This window comes from Mustela lutreola, chromosome 4 (assembly GCF_030435805.1).
Source record: "Mustela lutreola isolate mMusLut2 chromosome 4, mMusLut2.pri, whole genome shotgun sequence".
NCBI lineage: Eukaryota > Metazoa > Chordata > Mammalia > Carnivora > Mustelidae > Mustela > Mustela lutreola.
In genome coordinates this window covers 22,425,973-22,448,105 of record NC_081293.1, presented here as the reverse complement: position 1 = coordinate 22,448,105, position 22,133 = coordinate 22,425,973, and the positions used below count along the sequence as shown (strand labels likewise).

At 41.0% G+C, this 22,133-nt stretch overlaps 1 protein-coding gene across 5 annotated transcripts in view; it reads right to left on the bottom strand.

The window, feature by feature from the left end:
• Window positions 1-22,133, bottom strand: part of SORCS1 (sortilin related VPS10 domain containing receptor 1) — a 512,629-nt gene that overhangs the window by 51,123 nt on the left and 439,373 nt on the right. For all 5 annotated transcript variants that reach the window (XM_059173260.1, XM_059173256.1, XM_059173258.1 and 2 more), the window contains exon 18: window positions 18,343-18,514. In XM_059173260.1, coding sequence (XP_059029243.1) covers window positions 18,343-18,514 — 172 coding nt within the window. The remainder of the gene's footprint in view (window positions 1-18,342; window positions 18,515-22,133) is intronic.

Here is a 22,133-nt window from a genome sequence, read left to right as displayed (position 1 = left end):
CTCAGCTGATTCTACCTCAGTCCCCACAAGTGACAGCAGCTACCCACACACCTGAGAAAAGTCTGACTCGGGCCGTCCTTGCTGGAGTCTCCCGGCCTTGCCCTTTCTGTCGTATTCACCGTTCTGCTTTTGTGGGCCTTTGGACATGGACCTCTTCCAACGACTGAAAACTCCTCTCAAGGTCTGTCTGGATGTCCACTGTCCGTCATGCCAGTCTTTTGGCCTGAAAGTGTTCCTCAGTATCCACTCATGACAGTGTTCCCCATGTACGGAACAGGTGGAAGAAGGGAGCCACAGTGTTGGGACGCCCAGATCAGTAGGGCTGCCTTCACAGAGGAGTGATGCTTTTAGGATACTCCGTCCAGTATGAGGAAGATCTCTCTAACTCTCACTCTCACTCTCCCTGATGTGAGTGCAGGCCCCTGAGCTTGGTCCTCCATACCAAGGGCACCAAGGGGCCAAGGCAGCAGATTTCATCCCTGCTGCTGCGAAGCTTTGCCCACTCCAGTGGAACCTACTAGATGCCATGCTTTTGCCTTCAGAGGCTCTCAGGTGCTTCATAAACCTAACACGGCTGTCCATGCATCTCTTTGGGGCTCATCAGTCATAGTCCTCTGACTTCCTTGGGCTGAAATTGCCATCCGAGACTGGAATGCCAAAACTCCCTTCAGAGAGTAAGAAACAGAGCAAAGGCAAGACAGCCTAGTCCTAGCTCACCACAATTAGGCACACTTGCCCTGCTTTAACTGGCTTTCCCGTCATTCATCCATTCAACCAACCACCCAACCAGCAGATATTTATTGAGTGTCTACCTTGTGACACGCGTGGCATGGGAAAAGGATTGTAGGTAAATCATGACAAACAAAGCGAAACAGATGTGGTCTGAGCATAGACTATGAAATGAGACAGATGAAATAATCCCAGATAAATAAAAAGTTTTTACCGGGGATGATATGGAAGAAAGTACACAGTGTTGTAAGTTGTACAGTAGGGAGAGGTAGCGAGCTAAAAATCTGACCTGTTTGAGAACTTCAGGGAAATCTTCCGAGAAGTTGTATCTGAGCCAAGATGACCTTAAGGAAAGAAATGACTTAACCAAACAAAGGATAGGAGTGAGCAAGATGGAGGTAAGGAGTCCAGGCAATGGTGACAGAGGGAATCGACTGTGCAAGGGCCCTGTGGCAGTTAGTGAGTAGTACAGTCATAAGAAGCCAAAGCTAAAGACACAGTAGGAACAGGTTATAAAACTAGACTGAAGGGGAGAAAAATGACATTTTAGGAATTGTGGCTGAGTTTCTGATTTTTATTTTTTTCCTAAGAGTAGTGAGAAGTGGGCGCCTAGGTGGCTCAGTAGGTTAAAGCCTCTGCCTTCGGCTCAGGTCATGATCTCAGGGTCCTGGGATCGAGTCCCGCACTGGGCTCTCTGCTCTGTAGGAAGCCTGCTTCCTCCTTTCTCTCTCTCTCTCTGCCTGCCTCTCTGCCTACTTGTGATCTGTCTGTCAAATAAATAGATAAAATCATAAAAAAAAAAAAAAAAGAATAGTGAGAAGCTCCTAAAGTGTTTTAAGCGGAGGTTTAGCAGAAGATGGAATTTTGATGTTTTTAATTCAAAAAGATCACTCTGGTTACAATATGGAGGGTGAATTGGAAGGAGGCCCAACTATTCTGGGAAGTTAATTAGAGGGTAGCTCAGGGTAGGTGATGGTAGATTGAAATATGAGCTGCAACAGGAAATTACATGTACCTTCCTGTCAAAATTAACTCCCATAGTTTATTGGTTTTGAAACCAATGAATGTCAGATTTTGATATCAGCACTTCTTGTAGAAATTAAAAGAAAAAAAAAAAAACGCACTGATGCCCAGCTACTGCCCAAGAGTCCCCTCTTGACTCAAGCCCTTTGGGGAAGATGCTCAGTTGGTTTGCTGCAGTCTGGGAAGGTTCCCAGCGGATGCTGGGCTGCACCAAAGGTTAAGGCCCTTGGGATTGGATTGTTGAATATGAGCTTGTCTCATCATTTAGTCCACCTGAAGATGAGAACAGCCCACTACAAGCTAATGCCATTCTCATTCCACTATGGAATGGGGGCGATCATTTCCCAGGATGTTTTAGGATTCTCAGTGTGAAAGGTGCATCAGTAAAAGCCAGCAATAAAAGAACTTTTTTTTAAAGTGACCGATACACAACTACAAACAATCATTCTATAATGCACATCGTCAAGATTCGGTAACTTCTGCAGGAAAACCAGTTGCTGGATAACACAGAAGTAGTTTATATAAAGTCCTAAGTGCTGAGATGCGCCCTTCCCGGTTGCGCCCTCAGTACCGAACCCAGTGCCTGCAGGCCTCTCTTGTCCCTTCTGTACCTTTTGAATACTGTGCCCCTGCTTGTTCCTCGAAGTGCTTTCTTCTGTATTATCTCAGTTGGCTGTGAGGACTCCAAGGGAGACAGCAAGGGCAGAAGTGCTCTGATCGGTTCCCCCAGGAGAACTGGGCGCTGGCAGGTTAAGTAAGATGCCTGCCGTCCCCCCACGCGTGAGACCGAAGCAAGGGTTTAAGATGATCTGGGGTTTAACTTTATCCATGCAGCGCACTCCTCGGTGAGCTTCTTTAATTGAAAGTTACTTGTGATGCCTTTCAGGGTTACAGAAAGGTGATGACGAAGACGAGGGATCGCTTTCTTTCCTTGTTAGACTCCATCCCCGGCTTTGACTCTTTCTCCCTCTGACAACAGCTTTGCTTAGAAATAGAAAGAAGGATTGGCGGGAATGGCGTACTGCATTCCCACGCCTTCCCTCTGGTGAAGCGGTATTGTGTTCAAGCCGTAAAGAAGACAGAGAGTATGGGGAACAATAGGTATTCGTAATTCAGTAGTCAGGAAAATGCACCATATAATTGAGAGTTGCTTCCATTTAATAAATCACAAGTCATCAGTCCTGAATGGCCCCTGGGCTGGCAACTATCTAGCCTACCATATAACATTTTTTAGATCTACTGCTCTTTCGTCACCTGCTCTGATACAAATACAGAACTGAGAATATTAGCTCCAAAGATGTGCCCAAGAAAAGCCCAAAAGCCCCCTGAAATCCATATAGGGATTCTCCAAGGGCATTGCTGACTTTGGCAATAGAAAAACAAATATATCAAATGGCCACTGAGGAGCCAAGATTAACCTGAGGAATGGAAGGTGTATGAACCTATCAGTTCCTGCAACATGGCTTGAGAGAAAAGTGGGAAGACAAACGCTATAGTAACTCAACGCTGACAGCCTCATCCAAAAGTGAGACTCTGAGACACGCCTGAAGGCATTATGGACTCAATGCAGACAAAAACCGGGCTCATATGTCAGAGCCTGGCCCCTGCTAAGCTCAGACTTGCCTCAGGCTTCGCTGGAACTCAGTCTTGAAAGTGATTTTAAAGTTTGTGTACCAAAAACGACACTGTAGAAAACTGACTTTAGTTCGACCCATTTTTTTTTTTTTTTTGGTCAAAAACAAAAACAAAAACAAAGACGCAGTGGATAACAGTATATGTACTGTATGTGTGAGTCTGTATGAGCATAAAGGTGTTGGCAAATAGAACCCAGTCTGATAACACTGATTCCCCTGGGGCAGGGGTGAAGTGAAGTGAGGGGCAGAGAGAGATGAGCCTTGGGGATTAAAGGAGGGGAGGAGCAAGTGAAGGGAAGTAGCGAGTTCGCCAGATTTAAAAGGGGGAGGGGTGGAGTAGGGTATAACACAAGCGACAACGCAAAACACAAATTCTATTTCTACCATTACTGTAAATTAATATTTAAATATTGATTAAGTATATGAGAAGTAACCAGAAGGTAACACAGATTGACAACAGATTGATGATGGAAGACGACCAACTTTGGTCTTAGATTTCTGTTCTTTTTAATGCTCTTCTGACCACTCAGTAAGATAAAAAAAATGATAAAGCAGCATTGGATGACAGGAAATTAGATATTTCAGCCTTTTTAAAAAAGATCTTATAGGGGCGCCTGGGTGGCTCAGTGGGTTAAAGCCTCTGCCTTCGGCTCTGGTCATGAGCCCAGGGTCCTGGGATGGAGCCCCGCATCGGGATCTCTGCTCAGCAGGGAGCCTTCTTCCTCCTCTCCCTCTCTCTGCCAGCCTCTTTGCCTACTTGTGATCTCTGTCTGTCAAATAAATAAATAAAATTTAAAAATATATATATTTTATATATATATATATATATATTTTTTTTTTTTGACAGAGAGAGACACAGTGAGAGAGGGAACAGAAGCAGCAGGAGTGGGAGAGCGATAAACAGACTTCCTGCTGAGCAGGAAGCCCAATGTGGGGCTCCATCCCAGGACCCTGGGATCATGACCTGAGTCAAAAGCAGACATTTAATGACTGAGCCACCCAGGTGCCCCAGCCTTTTCTTTTTGAGGCTAAGAATATTTAGTAGAGTGGGGAGCACAAAGTAACAGTAATCTACCTGTGCTTTGCCTATTCTGGGTAGGTCTAGTTAGACTCAGGTTAGTCGAATCTCGACAAGAAAGAGGAAAAGGTATGACTGTGGTACAATGAGCTTTCAAAGAAGAGATTTCGTCACCTGGTAGAAGTTCATGGGGAGAAATGCTAACCCACCTTGTGTTAATTCAATAAGAGTGAACAATGGTATATGACTTCTAATATAAAGTATGCAAATAAGATTGTTCTAGAACATCTCCTGGTGGTCACTAAGAGAAAAGAGAACATTTCTTGAGAATTTCCTGTGGTAGAAATAATAACTACCCTCTATATAGTAGATCTCATTTAATCTTCAACCCTAAAAGACTGCTAAAATTTGCTTAGAGTCACAAGACTAGTTTGAACCAAACCCTTCTTAACTCCAAGGTCAGCACTCCCACTATTTTACTGTGCTCCTTCCCAATAGGTGCTTGTGAAGAATGGATTCACTCACACAGGAAACTAGAAAGCTATTGTAAGCTTTAGCTAAAACCCTTTAGAGGAATGCCAACATGGATCAAATTCTCCATTAAGTGGCGATATAAGAGGAGCCTGGTGTAATATGCCAGGCTCTATAAAAACACTATGGAAGCTGGAAAGCCTGTCTGGGGAGACCCTGCCAATGTGAATATTCAACCAAGAATGAAAGGACTCTAAACAAAAATCAGCTGCTGTAACTGGGTTGAGCCTTCCCTTTTATAAGGATAAACTGAGTCCTTCCAGCACAGACAACACCAGTCTATGGCAAAAGGTAGTTGCAAATGCTCTATGTCCTGTTCCCAAGCAAGTCTTGGTTCTCTCTGGCATCCTTTTTGAGAGGTGCTACCATTGCTGAACGCTGAGGTTGCTTCACTACATTAGCTGGGAAAGTACTTCCTGAATATTTGGTTCAGGTCATGCTTCATGGGTTTCTCTTCAGCTTCAAAACTGAGCTCTGGACATAATCCCAAAACAGGAAGATATTGGCATAACTGCAGATTACAGAGTCCGCTTCTCCCCTATTCAGAGATGGTTATCTAAAGCACAGGTACCTCTCTGAAGATGCTGACCCCCGAGCCTCTTGCAAGAAATGGCAGCGGTGGGCGTGGAGGAAGGGCATTCACACCTGTGAGGGCAGTGTGAGCACGGGGTTTTCCAATTCACCAGAGATCTCCGGTCTGACAAGGTCAGTAATGCCAGAAGACCAGATTATGGACCCACTAAACTGTTTGCCTGGATACATATTTCACCTTCTCTTGGAAGACATGCAGATGGGTGACCCCTTCCTTGAGGACTCAGCGCCTTGGGACTTGCCTCGCGAAATATCCAAATACTTGAGGATCTAATACTCAGACCAAGAATTTCCAATTGTAACATCACAAAATGGTTTAATCCTTCACTTGCAAATGAGCCACAGCACCATGTGTTTGAATGAACAACAAATTTCCACATTCCCTTTTTATGTCTTCTGTACTAGATGTCTGGCTTAGAATGGAACAGAATACCATAAGGCTGAAGAGACATTTGGCTTGTGTAAGCAGATAAATAACCATAAGCCAAGCCCTCTTTACTCCATCTAGACATTATGGTAGAAAGGGGTCAGAACCTTGACCCATTATGTTTTGAAAACACTTTTTAGGGAATAAAGGACATTACTGTACTGTTACCACTACATAGTGGCCTTAGGAATTAGCTCAGCAGCCTTGGGTAGGAAAACAATGGCGCACCAAATAATAAAAATCATAAAGATGTTTTTGACCAACTTTAAAAATCACTCTAAAAGTAAAACATTCAGGTATGTAATACGAACAAAATTTGATTTTTTTTTTTTTAAGTGGGAAGATGCCTTTAGGAATCAGCCTAGGCGATGGGTTTTTCCTAGTAGTAAAATATGTAATAGAAATATGTTAGCTCAACTAGAAGAAAGAAAAAAAGAGAGAGAGAGAGAAAGTCATGGAAAATTTCCAAAGAGAATGTAGGAAATACATAAAATGAGGAAAAAGAAAATCCAAATTGCTCATAATCCTACCACTCAGGGAGATCAACGTTAGGTTGGTAAATGCCACGCTAACCAATGAGAAGCACATGGGGGCACACACACACACACACACACACACACACACAACACCCCCACTGGAATCATTAGTCTGTTTTATGTTATGCTTTCAAAATCTCTAGCTAGCTTTTAAAACTTCCATATCTAGCATCGCTTGCTAGACTTAACCAAGTCATAAGATCTTATCTATGAAATGGATATATGATTTCTTGCCCTGGATGTTACTTCGTCACTTTTCCAAATTACTAGGCTCTGAGAGATCTCAGGGACATTGCAGACCTCTACAGGGGCACTAGAGTCCAGGTGTCCTACAGACGTCAGGCAGTAACCCGGGAGTTACACGCCCTTTGAAATGCAATTCATATTTCAAGCTCAATTTCATTACTTACAAAGAGAGGTGGAATGATCATGATCCCAATCATCAAACCCAAGGGAGGCGACCAGCTACTTTTATAATTCTATTACTCTTGCTTTGGGCAGTATTGAAGATCCACTCACATTCCAGGCTCCCTTCAGGCAGCTAAAATAATCTCAGCTCTCAGGGGAAGAGGTAGAGCTTATTTGAGTGCTGTCCGCCATGGGGTGGAGACTTTTGCATTGCACATGGATGCTAGGTCATGCTAAGGAGAGCTGATAAGGCTTGAGTCATGGAACAGGCAAAAGTGCAAAGCCAGAAACCTGAGAAGTCACACACTTGCCAAACCTGTATGGTCGTGTGAAGTTCTTACATGCAGGGGTGGTGACCACCCAAGGAGATGAAATGGGGCACCACTGTTGTGGGGCCTAAAGCAGATAGGCTGCGAGACTCAAAATCCATTTGAAGACTATTGCCCACGTGAAGACGATGACCCCAGTCGTTGGGACGTGCCCTGAACTGAAACTCTTGATAATGAGCCAGGGTCCTCTCCTTGCTTATCAAGGCAGAACAAGGTTCTTGGCAAATTCCGGTTCCCTGAAACTCTAAAGAAGAGCGACACCCCAACATTTGTGGGCCAGAACTGAAGAAAAGTGGAGCCTTAGGAAGGCTAACTAAGCCAACCTGAACTTCAGATGCGAGGCCTCTGGCTAAAGACGACCTATATTGCCCGCCTCATTTCCCTCTTTTCCTTTGTAACTCGAAGCAGCAAGGGAGAAGAAATGAAGTGGCTCAATTACCTTGCTCGAGTCAAAGAGAATAAAGCTGAGTGGGAGTACGGAATAATACATGAGAAAGCCTCTTAAGTCTCCATGGCTCATTGAAATCAGCTCCTGTTCCTTTGTGTGGAAGGAGAAAACAGCCCAGGCTTCGGAGTCAGATCTGGGCTGGCTTGGAAAACGGATACCTGCCTGGACTTAATAGCGCCTGCGAACTCTTTGTGCCGTTTCTAAAAGCCCCAATCTTTCCCCAGATGAAAAAGTAGGTCAAATTCTTTTATGAATTCAACAAATGAGGGTCTCACTGCAAATTGTATCGAGAGTCATCTTCTCCACCATCCGACGGCTGGCAGCATCCTGCAATATTTATGAAGTGTTATTACATTGTGGTTACATTTATGCTGCCATAAGTCTTTCAATGTATGTGAAATTACAGATCATTGAAATCCATTTAATGAGGACACAGCCTTCACATTTTGGAGTTGGATCTCACCAAAGAAGTTATAATCATGAATTTTCCTTATTAACTTCCAGTCTTTGTATGTAAATTGAAGTATTAAGACAATGAGATACAGATCAAAGTTTTAATTTTAGTCCCTTGCCTCAGATTTAATTTAAAAGTCTTAAATTATGCAGCAAATTGCATCTCTTTATTCTTACAGCTGTTTAAAACAGATTTAATTATCTTCTGTAACATGCAGACACTACTTCTGCCTAGCAGTCCTCTCAAATGAATGTCTTCCAAATCGGTTTTGTTGAGTTCTTAAGACTGATTAGGCCCTTTGCCATCCATCCCGTGCCTTCAGGTTCTCACACAGGATTTCGCCAGGAAGCCGAGTTATCACACTGAAAGTCTATAGGCTCATTAGGTGCTCATTAGTGGTCCAGAGAACATTCATCTTAAGCAAGTCTCCAGAGAGGTATCATCTCTCATTGGATACCTGGATCTCAGTGCAAAATACTTTTGATTGGCCTCCTAAAATTCAGATGTATTTGAAATGTTTGGCTAGTTAGATTTACCTTTATGGAGACTTCCTCTCCCCTCATGATTGGTTTCTGGATCAACTGTTCTTTGCCCTCAAGGAAACGGTGATGCCTAATTGTAATGTGTGTGTCTGTGTGTGTAGGTGTGTTCTTGGGTCAACCACAATGAGGGAGTCTGGGATGGAAGAAATATTGTTTGCTTTGCCTTGTTGCTTCTGATGAGGGTTCCCTCATTTAGTACATTAGGAGAGAACCCTGAAAACAGCAAGGATGCAGCTTCTGACAATGGGGCTTTTCATCAGCTTCTATAGAATTATGTGGTTCTGTAGAACAAGGGTGGGCCAAGCTGTGGGAATTTGAAGGAGTTGTGTTATAGAGCTATTTCTGTCCCAGAGATATGGAGGGTGGCCTCACATCCTATTTGCAGGAAGGGATTCCATTTCTTGCATATGTCAAATCGGCAAAATTTTGACTCAGTTACATACTATTGTGCATGGAGTTACAAGCTAGCCTCAGTGTATCTAGCCTTTGATTATTTTCTGTCAATAAGAAGTTCTCTCCTTTGCTCTGATTTTAGCAAGGTTTTCACTGATAGTCTTAGGTTAGAATTAGGACATGCATTAGTACAGAATAAAGAAAGGGATTTAGATTTCAGATGAAGACTTCAGAATGTTTTGGATGTTATTCAAATTTCAAGAGCCTTTTCCTTTTAAGTTCAGGCTTTATCTCTACACTCCTTGGGGAAGCCTATCCAAATCCACACACATTTATTGAGTTTCTATCAACGTGTTGGGCACAGTGAGAAGAGAGGCTAGGGCTAAGACCAGGCATGGCATAGTTTGTACCTTAACAATATTTACAATGTAATGGGGGCTGCTAAAAATATTGTTACAATAAAGGCTGAATTCAACAAATGAGGGTCTCACTCATTTGTTTTTTTATTTTTGTTTTTAATGAATATAAAATATTTACTGTTTTCTTTTTCATGCAGTTAGATTTTTATTTAAAACTTGTTACAGTGGAGGCCCTCATTAACCTAAAACACATATTGCCACAAAACGAATATGTCTTGGATGAAAGGTACATAATATAAAATTGGAACTTAGTTAAATATATGTTGAGGAAGAAATAAACACGTATGTCTGACTACTCTGTGGGACAGTGGATTCCTCAGGTCACTCATACTTTTCATTGGAACACACAAGAGATGGAGCCTACACAGAGTGGTCTGTATGCACATACTTGGAGACAAAGAAAGGGGCATTGCCTCAACCAATCCAACCCAACCCAACCCAATCTCACAGAGAGAAGCAAATCTATGGGAGACAGTAGAACTCTGAGACACAGAGCCATGAGACACAGAGGCATAATCCTAGGTCCCCAAATGACAAAATATTACACCAACCTGGAGAATCTTGTGCCTACTTCTGCATTAATCACACTGAAGTGTAATTATCAGAATGTAGTGGGGACCTCTTGGTCTCTCCTGCACCTTCAAGACTTGTTGCTCAAAGAGCATCAGAAGCTTGGCATTAATGTACCTACTCTTCTGAAAAACTGGCCTTAGGTATGGTAGCAAGAGCCAGATGTTATATTCAAAGTAAAATTAAGAGCATCAAATTCAAATGAGAAGTAGACTCAAATTTTGAGGGGGATATTACAGAGCCAGTGACATATATCAGGGTACTTTTTTTTTTTTTTTCTGGATTTGAGAGCTTAATTCATACCCAAGACTCTAGAGAAGTTTGGTATACAGGGGTGACCGTCCTAGAGGGCTGCATTCATAGCCCGTGTTTTTCAATATTCTTAAGAATGGATATAACAATACTAGATACAGCAAAGCCATTCAATAAAGATGTACTCTTACAAAGAGAAGGAAACCCACAGAGGATATGGAATCTCTCTTTGCTGAGATGGTTTTTAATGAACTGATCACAAGCCATGAATATTCTCAGAAAATCTGGGAGGAAAATCATGTTTTATATATTGACTAGTGTTTAAGAAGAGAGCAGCTGCCATAGGCCAGACTGGCTAAGGCACAGATAATTCTGCCTATTCTTTCTACTCCTTCGTCTTTGTTGCTACCTGTCCCCTGTGAAGTAGTATTAGGGACCCTTAGAAACTACATGAAATTCTTTCCCAGGAAATGGTTCTTTCCACCAGAGAGAAGTCATAAAAAGGCAGGATACCACAGAGCTTGGGTTTGACTCCTGACTTGATACTTCGGTAGCTGTATGATCTTAGGTAAGTGACTCTGCCTTTCTGTGCTTTGGCTGTGCCATCTGTAGAATGCAGTGAGTATGATAACACCTACCCACATAGGCTTGCTGTGGGATCTAAATGAGACAATCCAAAAAAGCAGTCACAGACCTGACAACAGTTAATGTTCAGTGTTAGATACCCAAACTGTTGTCACTGTGTCAAATTCCAAGGCTCCCCAGCTTCTCAAAAGCACTCTGCTTTCCTTTATCTTGTATTGGTCATCACACGCATCACTCATGTCTATGTATATAATCCAGAGATTAACAGAGAAACCCGTTGTTTCTGTAAGGAGAGCTTGTGAGTCAGCGCAGAATCCCTCAGTTGAATGTGAGGTCCCCAGGGCATCTTGACGTGGGGACAGTCTTTTCAGCTTATACGCTGCCCTGGGAAACAAGAGCACCAAGGGGCCAGGTCTGACAGCTGAAGGTAGCAGATTTCCTCCCTGCTGTTGCAGCATTGCCCACTCAAGTGGAATGAACTATTTTTTTCTCTTCTTGCACCCAGAAGGCATGAATTTACTCATCTTTGGACCAGATTCCCCAATCTGTTCTCACATCACTCAGCCAAATCTGAGATGTCTGATGATCTTGGTTACAGAGAAAGCAAAGTTGAATGGAGAGGAGCCTGGCTTCTGTCCCTGAAGAGTGAACAAAGGTCAGAGCTGACCAGGCCTGAGTTCTTGTTTCAGATCTTGCTCTACTGTTTCTTAGAAATGGAATAAAAATCTGAAATCTGAAGCCTACTCCAATACAAACATGTCTGCTTCAAAAGATCATGTTCTTCTAAGTTATTGGAACTTACATCACTGGGAAAGGGGACTTCATGTTCATTATGCAGGGGGACACAGGGTATAGGATTGGCTCAGAAAATAAATCTTTCCCTAAATGTTCCCAAAGTTTTAGGGAAAGATTTATTTTCTGAGCCAATCCTTTACCCTGTGTCTTTTTTTCCCTTAAGACCTAAAGGCAAAATGTACAAATCAATGCTATTTGAATTTCCCAGATGATTTTTAAGTAAGCTTTTTGTTGAGCATAATAGACATAAAGAAAAGTATGTAAATCAGATATACTGCTTGATTTTTTACAAAATGAATGCATTCATTAATCAACAAAAAATTCAGTTTCCAGTGTTCCCTTATCCACCCTGCCATTTCTCTTCCAAAGGTAACTATTAATCTCACTTCTATCGCCATAAACTAGTTTTGCTTACTTTTGCAGTTTAATTAAATAGAATCATACAATACATATTTTTTTCAGTCTGATTTCTTTAGCATGATCGTAGATAGGACATTCATTCAAGTTTTTGTAGGTAGCAATCATTTGTTCTTTTTCATTATTCTATGGCATTCCGTTCTGTGTGGGTACTCTAATTTACTTCTTGATAAATGTTTATTTCCAGCTATGACCTCTTATGAGTAAGTGTACTATGTATATTATTTTACATACATTCTAGTGCATAACCGTATGCATTCTGGTGACTCTATACTTAGGAGTAAAAAGTCTGGGTCATAGGCTGTGCATGTTTTCCCAGAAGAATATAGTGGTTAGTAGTTAATGTCAAACAGATCTCCAAGATGACAATCTACACTCCAAACACCACCGTATGAATGACTGGTTGCTCCAACAACACCACTTGATATTATTTGTCCTTTCAAATATAAATCTTCTGATGGGTAGACAGTACTATTTTATTTTTTTAAAGATTTTATTTATTTGAGAGAGAAAGAGCACCAGTTGGGGTAGAAGCAGAGGAAGAGGGGGAAGCAGGCTCCTCGCTAAGCAGGGAGTCCGAAATGGGGCTCGATCCCAGGACCCTGGGATCATGATCTGAGCTGAGGGCAGATGTTTAACACACTGAGCTACCCATGCTCCTCAGTAATATCTTATTTTACTGTTAAGTTGCATTCCTTTGAGGAGCAGTGATGCTGAGAATTTTTTCATACACTTATTGGCTGTTTGGTTACCCTCTTTGAAAAGTCCGTTTAAGTCATTTGTGCATTTTCTATTGGGTGGCCAGAATTTTTCTTACTGATTTATAGAATTCATTTATATTTTTCTGAGTATGAGTGCTTTATTAAAATTATGTGTTGCAAATAACTTCTCACCCTCCAGGGCTTTCTAAATTTTATTTTTATTTTCTAAATAGTATATTTTGAAGAAAAGAAATTCCTAATTTTAAGATTGTCTAATCAAACTGTATTCTTCTATATACTTAGTGGGTTTCATTTTCTGTTTTAAAACAATCTATGCCTAAACCAAGGTCATGAAGATACTCTTCTGCATTTTTCTTTCAACACTTTAGTTTCTTCTTTCAAAATCAGATTGACAATCCAGTCAGAATTATTTTTTTTGTGTTAAGAGAGATCAAGGTTCATATGTTCCCACGTGGATTTTGATGCCATTGCACCATTTACAGAAAATATTGTAATTTATCTACTGTAGTACAGTGTCTCATTTGTCATAAAGAGTATGTGTGTGTATACATGTACACACACAGACACAGACACACACACATACACACACACACACACATCTATACATATGTGGGGGGGTGTGGTTTTCTTGGCTCACTACTCCCTTTCCTAATCAGCTTGTGTACGCAGGCTATATATATACCACCACACACTCTTCATTACTATAACTTTATAATAAATACTGATACCTGGTAACATAAGCTATCCAGTTTTGGGAATCATCTTTAAGATAATCTTTGCTGTTCTTGACCCCCTACTTTTTCATATGCTTTATGATCATGTCAATTTTAACCCATAAAAATATGCTAAAGATTTTATTGAAATTGCCTTGAATATAAAATAAATGTGGGAAAAATTGGTCATTTTTCATAATACTGCATCTTCCAATCCACAGTCATGGTGTAGCTCTTCATACATTTGTATTTAAAAAAAAATTTTTTTCCAAATGTGTTGTAGTTTTCTGGGTAGAGATACTGAAAATAAGTTCCTGGGTTTGCCTGTAGGTATGCATTGTTTTTATGCTATTATAAAGAATATCATATATAACGAATATAATGTATTTTATATATATATATACATGTATGTATATGTGTGTGTATATTTATATATACACACACACACACATATATATGACCTTCTATTGGTTCTGAGGATTTATATCCCCAAATATGTAGGCTAACTTTGAATCTAAAATAATAAAAATATATTCTAGGGGCACCTGGGTGACTCAGTTGGTTAAGTGTCCATCTCTTGATTTCAGTTCAGGTCAGGATTTCAGGGTCATGAGATCGAGCCCCATGCTGGGCTCTGTACTGGAAGTGGAGCCTGCTTAAGATTCTCTTTCCCTCTCCTTCTGCCCCCTCTCCCCAACCCACCTCCTGTTCCCATGTTTTCTCTCTTAAAAAAAAAAAAAAAAAGTGTTTTAAATTATCAACACAGGTTTGAAAATCAAAACCAATGGAACAAAATAAAGTATTTAGAAGTAGACCCACACAAATATGTTCAATTGATGTATGGCAAAGACTCAAGTCAGTAGGAGAATTATCCTTCCATGGTGCTGGGTCAATTGAATGTGTAAATGGAAAAACATACATAAACTGGTTTTAGATTTAAATGTGAAAACTAAAGAAAAAACCTGTGGTGTGATTTCTTTACAATCTCAGGTTTGACACAGACTTCTTAAGCAAGCCAGAAAAATCACTAATTATTTATTTTATGTAATTAATGATAATATTTGGGTTTCTATATAAACCATTTCAGTATCCGTTCTATTAGTCCTGAACGTAAGTAGGATCCTTTTTCTCCCTTTCCTGCCTTTTTCTTGGTATTAAGGAGACACATTTAATATTATTCCAAGTCCCCTGCCAAGAGTCTGATAGTTAAATATTCTCTATTCTGGACATGCTGGTATCTAATACAAATTAGTACCTCTACCTCACCACAGACATTTCATGGAACTTAAAACACTTTAACTCCATTTACTACATACTGAATTATTATTGTTATGTGTTTTAATTCTATATATATTTAAGCCCACAGCAGATTATCATTACTGATCTGCAAAGTTATTATTAATTTTAATTTACCCACATACATGCCCTCTCTCTGGCTCTTCCTTCTTTCTACTATTGTGCTCTCCTCTGGGTTCATTCTCCTTATGCCTGAAGAGTTACCTGTAGTGTTTCTTTTTATAGAAATCATCTTATATGACTCATCTTGGTTTCTGTTTGAGCAAAGTCTCTATTTTACCTCCACATTTGTCTTTTTCCCCAGCACTTCTAAGATGTCATTCTAGTTTGTTCTGCGCTGCTTTTAAATTTTTCTCGTTGTTTTTTGATTTCAATAGCTTGAATATGATACCTAAGTGCCTTGTTTTCCTGGTCTAGCTCCTGCTTGGGGTTTTGGATTCTTTCCAATCTACACGGAGACACTGATGCCTCCTGTCAGTTTGGGGAAATTCTTAGACACTATCCTTCAAAACAGATTCTGGCTCCTTATCTTCCTTCTCCCCTCCGGGACGCCAGTCACATCTGTGTTAGTCCTTTCCCTCTCTCCCACGTGTCTCTTATTACTCTTTTCTTTATCTTCAATCCCTCCTCTCTTATCTTAGAAAGGTTATACTTTCAACGGTCCTTTCTTCCAATTAACTGATCCTCTATCCTTCTGGATTCAGTCAGCTGTCAACCCATCTAACTTCTTAATACCAGTTATTTTTTAAAAGTTTATTTGGAGGGGGGGGGTAGAGAGAGAATCCTCAAGCAGGCTCCCTGCTGAGCATGGCACTAACTTGGGGCTCCCATGGTCCCACCACCCAGGGGATCATGACCTGAGGAGAAACCAAGACTCTGATGCTCAACCAACTGAGCCAACCAGATGCACCTTAATATCGGTTATTATATCTTTATTTCTACAACTTCCAATTGTTCCTGCCTCCTGCTGATGACTGCTAGAGGGTTGCAGGTTTGGTCTTGATCTGCATTCATGAATGTATCAATCATATCTCATGAAACTGTTCCTTTTTCTGATGATTTTTTTTCAACTTCGTCATCTTGTTTCTTGATATATATGTGTAATATTTTAAATGAAACACCCAATATTTTATACGAAAAAATATAGGTAAGCTTTCTGATTTATATTATTTTCCTCTAAAGAAGGTTCATTTTAGCTTTGGCAGACATTTAGAGTGGGCGAAAATCACTCTAATCCTTTCAGAGACTGAAATAATTCCAGATTGGGTTTCAACATTTAGAGAACCTGGTCTAGTTCTGGGGTGTCCTCACTCCTAGGATCAAGCTTTCCAGAAGTCTCCAGAACCTAGTGTTGTATTATTATTTCCTTCTGAATAGTCCCTGGCTCTCATTTTTATTTCCTGAAGATGTAATACTTCTAAAAACTCTACTTCGCTTTTGTCCATAGCCCTTAGATGTCATCAAAGAGCTCAGAGAGAAAAATGCACAGTATTCTGTGCTCCTTCTCCAGGCTTCCCTTCCCTCTGGGATCCGATCTGAAGTCAATTTTTATGTTCTAGCTTGTGAGCCCTCTGCCCATTGTTTGGCCAAGACTTTCTATCTGGCCTTCTACCTGGGAATCTGAAACGTGACCTCTTCTACAGTGTGACATATGAATTGGCAAAGTCCTTGAGGGCAAATACAACACGAGTTGTTGGACAGCTAAAATGAAGTTCCCATCTCTGAAGAATAGGATTTTGTTTGCCCAAATCTTCGTGAGGATACTCTCATGCTCCTCTTCCTCCTTATCTCTCACTTTCTCTCTCAGCATGTCACTCCTGCTCTAAATATATACAATACATTTGATTTGCTGTAAGCTAATATGTCATGGCCTCAGGGAGAAACCTGAAGATTGTATTTCTGTGAAATGCAAGCAACTCTGGTTGGCCTACATTGGTCTGTATCTTTCTAGTTCCCACTGAAAAAGTTTGGGGAACCTTGTATTTAGGAGAACGAGTATGGCTGAAAGGTACCTATTAAGGAAGTAACAGAAAGGAGTCCTGGGTTTCAGAAGGATGGTTCTCCAAGTGGTTCCTGAAGCATCAGCACCATCTGAGCCAGAATTTCATACTCTTAGTTCACAATTGTTTTTCCCACAGCAATTAAAATAGCAATAATGTTGACCAATGCTGACAAAGTAATCCTAAGTGCTTCATCTTCTCCCTTTCAAGTCACACTCCAGAGCCTCTAAGGCTACTCTATCCCCTTGACTTTACTCTTGTTTTGTTCCGTTTGTTCGTGACGCACAATGCATAACCCACAGTCTTGTATATAAATGCATATTCTCGGGCCCCGTCCAACCTAGTGAATCAGAATCTTTGGAGATGGGGCCCGGAAAACAGTTTTTTGTTTTGTTTTGTTTTGTTTTGTTTTTAAATATTTTATTTATCTGACTGACAGCAAGAGATGGAACACAAGCAGGGGGAGTGGAGAGGGAGAAGCAGGCTTCCCGCTGAGCAGGGAGCCCGAGGCGGGGCTCGATCCCAGGACACTGGGATCATGACCTGAGCTGAAGGCAGAGGTTTAACCATGGAGTCACCCAGCGCCCCCCGGAAAACTGTTTTAACATGTTCACCACGTAACTTGTATTCATGTTAAAGACTGAAAACCACTGAGCTATCAGAAGAACCTGGACGTCAACAATGTAGATCTTAATCCTGGCATCATTATTAACTTTTTAAAATCCCTCTGTGCTCACAAGGCCTAGCATTGTGCTGCCCAGATTTTAGCACTCAGAAAACACAGCTAAAGGCAGCACTGTCAGGCTTGATAATTGAGATCATTAATGTAATTATTTATCTTTTAGAGAACATCTTCTTCAGTTATAAGATGATAAAAATGCCTGTACACATGTAAAAATATAAATGTACAAATTTCATCTTATCCACTAACTTAATATTGAGAAATCTCAGATAACCATAATTTGTCAGTCACTGAGGCTCATAATGATATCGCGGAGATGCTACAAAATCATAAACTGTCCATTGCCAGAATCGCCAAAGAAAGTACCCTCAGGTATATTTAGACTAGCCTTAGTGTTGTGTGTATGAACAGCATGCTGCCTTTGGAAAAGAAAAGTCAAGACATCAGGTTGAGAGAGGAAGACAGCACCAGTATGTTAGGCTGAACACGTGTGTGCACTAACTTATTTTTAGAATACCATTAACGTGTTCATTCCAAGACAACTTTTGGCTGGAAATGCCAACGAGGCACAGTTAAATCCAGAAAGAACTTCCAAGAAATGACATATTAAGTAAGAGCGAAGAACACCTTGCGGTAAAACGAGATTAACTGCGGGTAAGAGCAACAGCAACAAACCAAGGAACCAAAAATAGAAAAAAATTAAATATGTCCACAGCATTCAAAATGGAAAAAAAATGAAACAAAACAAAAACACACGTAAAGCAAATATGATTGCCTAGAAAAAATCAGTGGCTCTAGAAGGTGAAGTGGCTGCAGGTCTGGTCCTACCTCTTCCAGCTGTACCATGAGAGTAACATTGTGCCCTTGCTCCGCTGTCAGCTTTCCGTCCGCGGTCACGATGCGCAGCCCCCGCGGGGCCTTCCCGGGACACTTCTGCGGTTTGGCGGTGTACTGCTCTCGCACTCCGTCCGTACAGTTATTGGAAACCACTTTCCTATACCTACACGGAGAAAAGCTCAAGTTGTATCCAGGTCATTCCAATTCGGATCACTCCCAATTTTTTGAGCTGGACCCGCTACTGCGTAGCCTGGCAGGCGAGGGAGAACCACACTTCATGGTGCTCTGAGAACTAGAGCTAATTCATATAAAACACCCATTGGAAAGGACCCATCATCATAGTAACATACTGTACCTACTGTTGGCACTTGAAGAGATTCTTTCATTCAGTCACTCAATCATTTCGCTTCAGAGCTATGGGAAATGCACAAGAGTAGAAGGCGTGGTTCTGGGCCTCACTAAATTTATAATCTTTATTTTTTTAAAAAGATTTTATTTATATATTTGACAGACAGAGATCACAAGTAGGCAGAGAGGCAGGCAGAGAGAGAGAGGAGGAAGCAGGCTCCCTGCTGAGAGAGAGCCGGATGCAGGGTTTGATCCAGGTCCCTGGGATCACAACCTGAGGCAGAGGCTTTAGCCCACTGAGCCACCCAGGCACCCCTATAATCTTGAAGAGTTACATGTGGATAATCCAGGAAACATTTTAAAGGCTATAGAACTGAGGGTTAAAATGAGTACTATATATTGCAAGGGCATTTGCAATTCAGATAAAGACTGTTATGGATTATGTGATTCAACATTAGACCCCACAGAGGATGCTGCGGTAATAGTTTTGTACAGAAAGTTGGCTAAATTTGAGAGTTCGTCCTCAATATTTTATGAGAGACTATACTGGCTAAATATTGAAAACTCCTATTAAGGAGTCCAGTCTAGAGATTGTGTAAATCTTCCCTCCTCTTTTGCTTATTTCTTTTTATTTTAGCTTTAATAGGAAAAAAAAAAGATTATTCTACAAATGTGTCCTATGCAATTTATAGATTCATAATAAATTAGAATCTGTGGTTTTAGAACAATTAACCTTTAAGACTTTGAGCTTCGATGTTATCTGTTCATCATCCTTTTTGTGTGGGGTCCGCAGTAACCTCTCTGTGACTCGGATGTCAGACTTCCCACGCCTACTTACCTAGAGTGAGTGGTGAAGCTCAAAGTGGAAGCAAAGTCTAAGGTCTTTCCACTCTTCTAGACCAGAGAAACTTTTAATATAAAGGGATAGATAGGAAATGTTCTAGTTTTCCCAGCTATATGGCCTTCGTCATAAGTACTCAACTCTTTGATTGTAGCATATAAGAGAACACAGATAACACACAAAGAATCAATACATCTGGGTTTCAGTAAGACTATATAGAGATACCAGCATTTGACCTGCAGGCTATACTTTCCCAACCCCTTCAAATCTGGCCAATGTCCTTTCCTCTGTCCCTGAGTCTTGGGATCGACTGCCTAAGACCATGGTTGAGAAAGTCAAATTAAATACTGTCTGGGGAAGTACTATGAAAGCTGTGGATCACTACAAGGTCAATTATTAATATTTAATTCACCTCGTAGGGTAATTGTATAAATTAAATGGACTAATGTACACAGAGTATTTAAAACTGCCCCGATGATTAGCAAGTGCTTAGGAAATTGCTGCCAGTTATTTTTATTTAATATTCTTTCTCCTACCTGTTCATAACCTTTATGGCTTCCAAATGTCCTTGGGATAAGTCATAAATCCCATAATCTTGTTCAAAAATACTTCCACAAGCAAACTGCCCTACATCTCTGAATTCTTTCTCACCAAAAAGCTCATCTGCCCTAGTCAAACCTCTCTTTCCAGCCTCTGGAAAAGTACTTATTTTCTTCTGCTCTTTCTGCTTCTAGGTCTTCCCATATGCTCTCTGAGCTGCCTAAAATTTCCACTTTGGGTCATAGCTTCTGTCCTCTGTCTTTTCCTGACTGTGATGGTAAAATAATAATAAGTGAAATAGTAAGAAGTGGATATGTAGAGAGTATTTACTGTGTCTGCCATTGCACTGTTCTAAACATGACTTTTGTCATTTATCTTCAAAATATTCCAAACAGTTCTGCTTAAGGAAGGTATTATTATCCTCAACATATAGATGAAGAAATTAAGATTCGTAAAAGTTAACCAGTTTTCCCAAGATCACCCAGTCAGGATCCCAGACAATTTGTCTCTAGAATATTCTCTCTTTACCACTACTCTATTGCCTCTTTAAATGGAAGGAGATTGTCCCTTCTCTAAACTCTTAAAGGCTCCTTATGATTTACTGATAGGAACCTTCTTTGATGGTATTATACCTTCTTTGATGGTATTCCTATGGGTGACTAAAGTTCCCCCAAGGACACCTCATGCCTGGAGACAGCAAAACTGATAATCAGGAGGCCCACACTGGGATGACTGTGCCATTTTAAATGTTGAAATATCAGCACAGCAGGTGGTTATTACCACTGCCCCCAAACCCTTCAAGCACCTCAGCTCATGAACCAGCTGCCACTAATCCTTACCTTCCGAGTCCCTGCTTCTCCGCACAATCCAGCAACTAAGGGGTTAACACCCAGCCCTGCAGGCAGCCAGGATCCCTACTGGTTCCAGGGGTCATTATCAAGTCTGAGCATTTTAAATATCCTTCCATCTACTAGTTAAGTAAATCCATTTTAGGTGCTTAGGGGTGCATGCTGCTTAACAGAGAAAATAATGGCAGGCAGGAGAGAGAAGAAAAAAGGTGCCGGCACTGGAGAGTGCTGACATCTGACATTCTGGCACCAGCAATGGTGGCAAGAAAATGACCAGCAGTGTCACACAGTAATTATGGCATCCCAGTGAGTTTGTGCATCAGAAACTGCGTGTTTCAGAGGCAAGGTGCCATGCAAACTAAAGGCATGTTATGATTTTTAATCGCTTAGCATCCAAGCACACCTGTGACTCTGTCTTGGCGAGCGAGTGGCTACAGGGGCAAGGACTCACCATCACCACTGACAGCTAGAGAACATTCCTTTTATTTGTCGCTCTTCTGACCAATCATTACCCCAGGCTTTCCTGAATCGTGCAGCAACGGTTCTGTTTAAATCCTAAGCACGAATCCAACCCCCCTGGGATTCTGCCATAGAGAAGACTGTTGGTAATTTTTTTAAAACCCTCATTAAAAAGCATTCTGAAGCCATTTTATTTCCTGGATGAAAATGGCATCACATTAGCCCTACCAGACCTGTCCCTGAAATTTAGAAGAAAATTGTGCAGAAATACAGAGTGCATTTACTCAAGTAAGCACACACCTGCTTTTTGCATTACAGAATGGTTCTATTCCCATCCCAGCAGCTGTCCCTAGGTCTGAGTTACATAAATGAATAATGCATTTAATATGTTATTAAATGGGGCTGCTACCTCCATAATAACAAGGCAACTTGTGATTATGTTGGACCTAAGCTCTGAATATTACAGGGATGCATTTAGTTGGGAAAGCATTCTTCAATCCGCCAAGAAGAAAAGTGCTTTGTAATGGCAAGGGAGTCTTTGTACAATTACTGAAAAGGAAACATTCTGCAAATGTGCCTTTGATATTACCGACCGCTCATCAGTAGATAGCGTCTTATGACTTCAACAGCCCCAACTTCAGCCATTCTCTTCCTTCCCATCTTGAAACCCCTCTGTCACCTTTTCCTTTTTACCCCCAACTTCTTTGATTTTTCTTCTGTGCTTCCTGCCAGTCAACACAGATGAA